Source organism: Aulostomus chinensis, chromosome 6 (genome assembly GCF_037954235.1).
Source record: "Aulostomus chinensis isolate RoL2024-O1b breed Wild chromosome 6, RoL_Achi_v1.0, whole genome shotgun sequence".
NCBI lineage: Eukaryota > Metazoa > Chordata > Actinopteri > Syngnathiformes > Aulostomidae > Aulostomus > Aulostomus chinensis.
Genome location: NC_141325.1, coordinates 28,534,921 through 28,543,014, shown reverse-complemented (window position 1 = coordinate 28,543,014; position 8,094 = coordinate 28,534,921). Strand labels below are relative to the sequence as shown.

General features: G+C 45.8%; 1 protein-coding gene across 1 annotated transcript; it reads left to right on the top strand.

Annotated features, from left to right (window-relative positions):
* Window positions 1–4,099: 4,099 nt before the first annotated feature.
* On the top strand, window positions 4,100–7,560 carry star (steroidogenic acute regulatory protein). Its single transcript, XM_086205500.1, has 7 exons — window positions 4,100–4,273; window positions 4,493–4,600; window positions 4,742–4,875; window positions 5,089–5,247; window positions 6,547–6,731; window positions 6,851–6,944; window positions 7,026–7,560. Exons 1-7 carry the CDS (start codon window positions 4,210–4,212, stop codon window positions 7,143–7,145), a joined length of 864 nt encoding a protein of 287 aa, XP_086061626.1. The 5' UTR covers window positions 4,100–4,209; the 3' UTR covers window positions 7,146–7,560.
* Window positions 7,561–8,094: the final 534 nt, after the last annotated feature.

Below are 8,094 nucleotides of genomic sequence, written 5' to 3'. Positions count from 1 at the left end.
ATAATTCTTCTTCCTCAGCTGGCTCCAAGTCATCAGCCTGAGGGGACAAAACAATAGAGCTAATTAGTGGTCGGTTTGAGAAAAAAGTATAACCACAGCACCAGTGACCAGTCTACTCTACTCTCACCAAATTATGATTCTCCCCATCTGGGGTCAGCTGCCTTCCTTTTATACCTCCAGCTAATCAGGCCTTGATTAGCTGCAGCTGGGCAGGAGTGCCTTCTCTGTCCTGATGATCAGCTTCATGTGTGTCTCTGTGCCCTGTTGCTGCTTCAGAGAGCGTCTAGCTCTCCCTGGTGGTGAACCTTTCACCTGTCTCACTCCAGGGTCACCACAGTGTGGAGATGGATCGATTGATTTAGATGGATTGAAATTGTGTCTCAGTGTCTCTGTCCACTTTTCTGTCTTTCCATCTCTGTAGTTTTCAGAGTAATCAGGGATCAAAGCTGTGGGGACAATAATACACTGAGATCAAAGTCACAATTTCTAAGATCAAAGTTATGACTTCATGATCAGAGTTCAGGGAGGATTTGTGATGTCACACCACCCATTGACTCACCCCTAAAACAATGCACCAGACAAAAGGGGTGGGGCTTGTAGAACAGACATCACATTACATCACTCAACCCGTGGCCCTCAAACTGGGCACTGCACTTCCTTCTGATAGCGCGAGAAATCTCTGTCTGTCTTTGGTTGTCCGTCTGTGGGCGGAGTGCTGCTGGTGTGTGTTAGGCCTTCAACTGCATGTGTCCCTGCTGCAAGATAAGGGGTGGGGTTTGTTAGATTGATACCTTTATCACGTGTTTATGATTGCGCTCTACAGGCCGTGAGTCCAGCCAGAGTTCAAACTCTCTGCATTCGATGCTGCAAAGATGACATCCGTAGTTTTACTGAAGTATTTCATCCAAATGAGGATTTATGAGCCCTGTAGGGGCAGCTGGGTGGATGGAGGAGGATATATTCACTCATGTCAGATTCATAAAAAGACCTAGTTTCATTAACATGTCACAACTGCAGGATGGTGATCTTTTACAACTCCTCCATACTGCTCGAGATGCCCGAGGGAATCATGGGAGAAAACACCGATATGAGCGGCGTCGGCTGTGGCACGAGACAGTGCAAGTGTTTTGATGGGAGCTCCAGCAGCGATGCAAATGACCTCCAGATTCCTGAGGCCATTTCAGGGCTTAATCATTATTTACAGTCACTCAAGTAATCAATAAACCCAAATCGTTTGTGTCTGGTTGGAAATATCAGCGAATAAAAAGCCTCAGCAGAACCACTTGCTCGTTCGCTGGGGAGACCAAACCTCGTTCAAGTGTTCGGCCTGGATCCAGGTTGGCGGTCTGTCCCAGAACTGAAGCTCATTAACACATAATGCCGCACTTGTCAAACCGGGAGCCATTAGAAACAGGAGTTTGACACATTTTGGCTCTTCATTCTTTGTCTCACCAGAGTTTTATAATACGAGAGACACAAGGTTCTGGTGCTGGCCGCGGCTGAATAATGGCTCTGAAAATACTGGGCCTGTCTGTTCCCTTTTTCAATGAGAGAGCTCAGCCTGCGCAAGGCCAGAGGGACTGATGGGTAATTCCTGCCATTCAGTCAGAGGGAAGGTTGAAGGTTAAGGTGACTTCAGTCTTTCTTTTTGGATTTATTCATATGTTCTTGTTTTTCTGCACACGTTCATGTGTCCTAATCAGATGACCAGCTGACCTCCTCACAGGCTTCCATTCCCAGCCGTGGTCATGTGCTCTGTTGACTCTGTGTGTTTGTTTGACTTGCGAACCGTTGAGGTAATATTACGGTTAGATAGTTCGGATTTGGCTTGGACGCACTGGACAAGGTTGTAAAAACATGTGAGCTGCTTGACAAAACAGCGTGCAATTTGTCAATCAAGCGAGATGTTTCCAAAGCAGTTTGGAAGATGGTATCATGAAGTGAGATGTGCGGCAAGCCTGAACAGGCCCGGTTCCAACTTTGAGACACACACTTATTTTCCATGAGCCAGACATTAGCTTCTGTGCTACATTAGAGACCCACAGAGTCTGACAGACCACCAGTTAGCTTAGCACAATGACTGGTAGTTCAAAGCCTGTAGAGCCTCCTCTTGGACAAGGTGGATTTAATCCTGAACAAACCAACATCCAGATCCTGATCCGTCTGAACCAGAACAGAGGCTCGGTCCTGCTCCACAGCGCCAGTCTCACTTCTACAAACAAATCAACCAATGTTTTGTTTCGCACTGCCGTTTGGTGAGGTCCAAAAAAATGTCCCGCATAGTTTTTGTCTGTTGTCCCGAATTAAGTGTCATGTTTTGGTATTTTAAAAGCCGTTTTAGGGATGAGCCTGGAATATTGGGCAGTTTTCCATTTACATTTATCCATCAAAATCAAAGACACATTAAATAGGAGGAAATTAAATCAATGGGCTGAAGCTGCGCCAAATCTCTACCCAGTCTGGAAAGAAATCTGTGCGATGTATCTGACTCCAAAATTACAACATGTCAGAATTTTGAAATCATTTTCTCATGACGACCGAAGTTACATTAAAGCAGGCAAAGACTGTTTTGAATAGAAGTGTAATTGGTGAGTTTTGAAGAAAGGATGCTAACACTTTCCATCCACTGCCATTCATTGTGCTAAGCTAATTCGTGGTCTCTGCAGGTCTTTAATGCAGCACAGAGAAGAAGGGGATTAGTTCCTTGGCTGTGGGGAGAGCGGACAGAAGGATGACGTGTTCCCTCAAACAGTGATTGAACCCCACTGAGTACATGTACATGTTTCAGTATGTCACAGTGTAATAACGCTACTTTATTCTTAGAATAATGAAAAAAACTATATATATATATATATATATATATATATATATGACCAACAACCAAATGGGTTGTGATGTCATCAATCATGACTGTAGAACCGCCTCAAACAGTGAGAGTAAGTTATTTTCAAGGAAAGTGTCATGAATAAAAAGTGCACCTGCTTCAGCGTGATGTCAGAGCGCGGTTCCACACCAGCAGGCTGTTTCCACCTCATCTGATGGAAGCACAAAGTTTTGTTCCACTCTCACTGTTAAGAGGCGGGTCTACAGTCATGATTGATGACATCACAACCCATTTGGTTGTTGGTTCTGGTCCAGTATTCGGAAAGCACCAGTGTCCCATTAAAACCTGAAATACTGAGAATAAAAAGTGAGTTGTTTTTTTTTCATGGAAAAACGATGTCAGAGAAACATTGTGGTGTTACTCCGTGCATAGATGAGATCTTCAACCAAATCTAATGTCCTAGCGACGTTATGTCGGGAGTAAATTGGACGCTTTTAATCAACAAAATGTGAATTTCCAAGAAAAAAAAATCCAGAAAAAGAATTGCAATGATAGGAAAGAACTGCAGGTCCTGAGAATATTAGCTTCTCCGCACCAAACCAGGAGTGACGTACGTGTAATTCTCTCAAAAATAAAGAAAATACATTCAGTTTCAAAGATTTTTTTTTTCTTAAAAACTCGTAAACTTTAAAGAAAGAAAATAGAAGGAAGGAATAAATAAAGAATATTAGTAGAAGCCACATGTAAAACAAACTAAGAGAGGGTGAAAAGAAAGAATGAAGGTGTGTTTTGTAGCCTTTGCAGACGGGCCGGGACACCGATGTGAACATTTCGGCTGTTAATTTCCACTCTGTGGCAAAACACTTAGAGCCGGATATCAATCAAAGCAGAAGTAAGAGAGGCAAACTCAATGGAATTCTTGCCATGAAATTCCAGCGAGTGTTTAGGCTGTAACAGACCATGCAGGGACGGATGAGTCACTCAGGGTCTCTGCCGCTGACCTCTCTCTTTGGGGGGAGGGGGCCACTTCCTCCTTTGTCACCCGCTGCTATGCTGGTGTGCGTGTGGGCCAGAGCACTGGATGTTATCTGACGCTGTGTTTGTGAGAGGCTGAGACATGCTCGTCGTGTTCGCGAGGCAACCTTGCCGACATGGCCCTCGGAACAGTGAGATGATGTGTGTGTGTTTATCTACGTGGTGATAGCCCCGCGGCCTTGTGGGTAGAGTGCTTATATATACAGGCTCACTCAAACATCTACAGACAGAATTCCAAGTCTTCTCCAACAGCTCTCTCAGACACTCTCGCTCACTCATCCTCAACAAAACCAGATCCTGAATTTATTTGCTTTCGCAGTTTCCAGTTGAAAAAGATCCTGAAACTGAAAATGTTGCCTGCAACTTTCAAACTGTGTGCTGGCATCTCCTACCGGCACATGAGAAACATGACAGGTGAGTCGGGCGGTCCTGCGTGGAATGACATCTTGTGCTGTTGCCTCGGCCTCGTTTACCGCCTGCTATACATCATGATTGAAATGCACATTTTCTCAAGGGAGTTCTGTACCGAGTTAAAAAGACAGGCTGCGTGAATCAGACAAGACGTTTTCATGACTTAAAATCTCCTTTCTTTGGATGTAACATCGTCCGAATTGTGCGCTTTGTGTCTTCCAGGTTTGCAAAGGAACGCCATGGTGGCGATTCACCATGAGCTGAACCGACTTGCAGGTCCAGGCCCCAGGAACTGGATCAACCAAGTCCGCCGACGAAGCTCCCTTCTCAGTGAGTCATTTCTGTGCCCGTGATGCTGCAGCGTTTGAGTTGAGATGTTTCAGTGGGCGTTTCTTTCAGCGTGAGGGATTTATCGTAGAAACACACGTCATTCTGACAGTCTAGTAATGTGTTTAATCTCTTCACCGGAAGGTTCTCGGATTGAGGAGGAGGAGGATGGCTATTCTGAGGAAGAGCTGTCCTATGTGAGGCAGGGTGAGAATGCACTCCTGAAGGCCATCAGCATCCTCAGCGAACAGGAGGGCTGGACCGTCGAAACCACAGCTGTGAGTATCAAGAGAGGCAAAGACGGAGGTGGTTGATGATTCTCTGAGGTTTTAAATCATTAAACATGCAGGAGCAGCTGCTTCTTCTCAAGTTTGAGTAAAGATGGCGGTTCCGCACTTCTCTGTCGTTGGATAAAGTGACGGAATCTGTGTTTGGCAAACTGGAGAGAAAATATGTGAGTATTTCCAACAGCGATGTGAATTCCTCCTCAGGCAAACGGAGACAAAGTCCTGAGTAAGATGCTGCCTGATATTGGGAAGGTGTTCAAGCTGGAGGTGGTGTTGGAGCAGCACCCAGACAGTCTTTACCAGGAGCTGGTGGGGAACATGGAGCAAATGGGCGAGTGGAACCCCAATGTCAAGCAGGTCAAGGTGAGAGAGTGGGGGGGGGGCAGCATCACTGCTCAATTTCAAACATTTTCTTCCATTTTTCTTTCTGCTTTTCTACTTGTGGACCAAAAATATGCAGATTTCATCCTTCACATGAGTTCTGTCTCGTGACCTTGTATTTTATTAGCGGATGTATAAATTTCAGATATCCTGTCACACAAACTAAGATATCAGCTATGGAACTTGTGTGTAAGAACATTTCACAGTTGAACTCTTACTGGTGAGCTCTGGTCCTGGAGCCCGACAGCTGAGATTGTCTTCAAAGGTGCATCGGCAACATCTGACCTCTGAGACATCTCGCCCCGTCTCCTCGCTCCTGTTCAATTTCTCCTGTTCTCCTGCTGCCCTTCTGAGTCTATAAACAGCGATCTCGGAGAGGAACTATTTCTAAATATACGCACCCTGATCCGATATACCACTACCTCATTATCTGAGTTGCTGGAGCGATGCCATGAAGGGCAGAGTACATCTTGATAGTCCTCTTGTAGCAAAAAGCTTCGGAACATCTGATCTATATTTGTAAGGGCTATCAGCTCTCCTCTGAATCTGAGAAGGACTCCACCGAGGCTGTTTATCAGGTCTGGGACTTGCAGGAGAACGTCCTTGAGGGAGGTTCTATCATTTAGTCCAAATCAATCAAATATAATGTCTGGGGTTTTTTTGCTTGAAGTACACAAAGAAACTCAACACAGCAGCATCAAAGCTCCACTGCCAACTAGTGTGTACGTGCGTAGTGTGTAAGGTGTAATAGCACGAAAGCATAAACGCTAACAATGCTGCAAGTCGCAGTGTGAACTCTGTCTGCACATCCGCTCGTACTCGGCTCAGTCATTCAGGTAAGCGTTGCACTCGCTCGCTCCTCCAGCCAGAGGTCGTCCGCACAGTTTTAAGAAGGTGTTGATAGTAAAAAACAAAAAACAAAAAACAAACACAAACAAAAGAAAACAAACACTAAGGACAGGAGGCACACAACGAGCGATCGCATCAGGAGGCCATAAAACTGAAAGAAATCCTTCCAGCTGAGATACCAATACCGTCCACTAGGTGGCAGAGTGGCTCGTTCCCAGAAGTGGTTCCATTACACTGGCGAATCAGACTTCTGTCCTGGGAAAACGTATATAAATTGGAATACGTTTAATTATCTGTCGCCTCATTTGCATATTTATGTTCTGAAAACTTGTAAAATAACATCAACAAATAACGTGCTGACAGAAGTCATCCACATTTAAGATACACAAACGTCCCAGCTTGAGAGTTGCTGAGGTCTCTCCCTCTCCGCAGATCCTTCAGAAGATCGGCCGGGACACGATGGTCACTCATGAGGTGTCTGCAGAGACGCCTGGAAACGTGGTGGGGCCCAGGGACTTCGTCAGTGTTCGCTGTGCTAAACGCCGGGGGTCCACCTGCTTCCTGGCAGGGATGTCCACCCAGCACCCAAAGATGCCGGAGCAGAGAGGCGTTGTCCGGTGAGTCACGGGGGGGTCACGAAGCAGGAACCATTTAAGAAGCAAATAAAGAAATTTGAGAAATGAACCAACCGTTTTTGTGCAGTCGATGGGTGATGCAATACAGTTTGAATTTGCAGGGCGGAGAACGGTCCCACCTGCATCGTCATGAAGCCCTGCGCTGAAGACCCAAACAAGACCAAGTTCACCTGGTTACTAAATATAGATCTAAAGGTAGGTCTCTGCGCCTTCATGACGCGTCAGATACCAGCAACACGTGACTGCCGTGTTAACCTTTGTCATTGCTCTCTGCAGGGCTGGATCCCCAAGACAATCATCAACAAAGTGCTCTCTCAGACCCAGGTGGACTTCGCCAACCACCTCAGGCAAAGGATGGCGAACAGCGTCTGTATGGAAATGAGTCGGGCCTGCTGACACAAGACGCCTCTTGAGCTTTGAGCTCCCAATGAAACTCTGCTCCAAATCAAAACAAATCCTACGAATCTGCGTTGTAAAAGCTGACCGACCGAATGTGATGCATCTGAGCGCTGCTCTCGTCCGACTGGAGAGGTTTTTACGGCTCCACTTGATAGAAAATCTGTGTGAGAAGTTCTGCCACTGTCACAATCAGGTGACGTGTGTCCAGCCTGTCTCATCCATCACGCCTCAGCATGTAAGAGCAGGGAAATGTGTCATAACCTGCGCATGGTTTCAGTGTGATAACGCCCCGATTATTGCCCATCCCTTTGCTGTCAAATTTCCCTTTTATTGCAGTGTTTTATTTATTGATGGCAGTCGCATCACAATACAAATGCAAGTCAATAAAAGATTGCAGCGTCATTTGTGCTTATGCTTTTATTATGGAAGCGGTGACGGCGACGTAAAACCTCAAATAAAAACTCCCTTTTCCTTCCTTAAGCAAACGAACAACTGTGAGGAAAGATTCCAGCTGACTGAGAGAAAGAAAGGGGGGAAAAAAACACGGTTGGGCAAATTTTCCTCCCCGGCAAGGAGGAGACGCATTGATTTAAATGTTCTTTTTTCTTAAATCGCGAAAGTCAGAGCTCATGAAAAGATTTCTCTCTGTTGCTCGATGGATTGTCAGACTGACAGTTTTCCAGAGAGCGCAGGTGTTTGGCCCGTCGGGCAGGCGAGGGGCGCAGCGGCGAGCCAGCAGCACATTCCCTGAAGCTCAAGTGACGGCGAATTACATCCCAAAACAGGAAATCCTTTTTTTTCCCCATTTTTTTTTTTTTTTTTGTAATATCCGACTTAATTGATCCAAAATGTTTTGTAACAGCTCCTTCTCTTGGATGTAGCGCAAACCGCAGGAGCCGGGATTACTTAGACTGAAGAGAGCAGGTCTCACTCTCTGTCTTGCGTG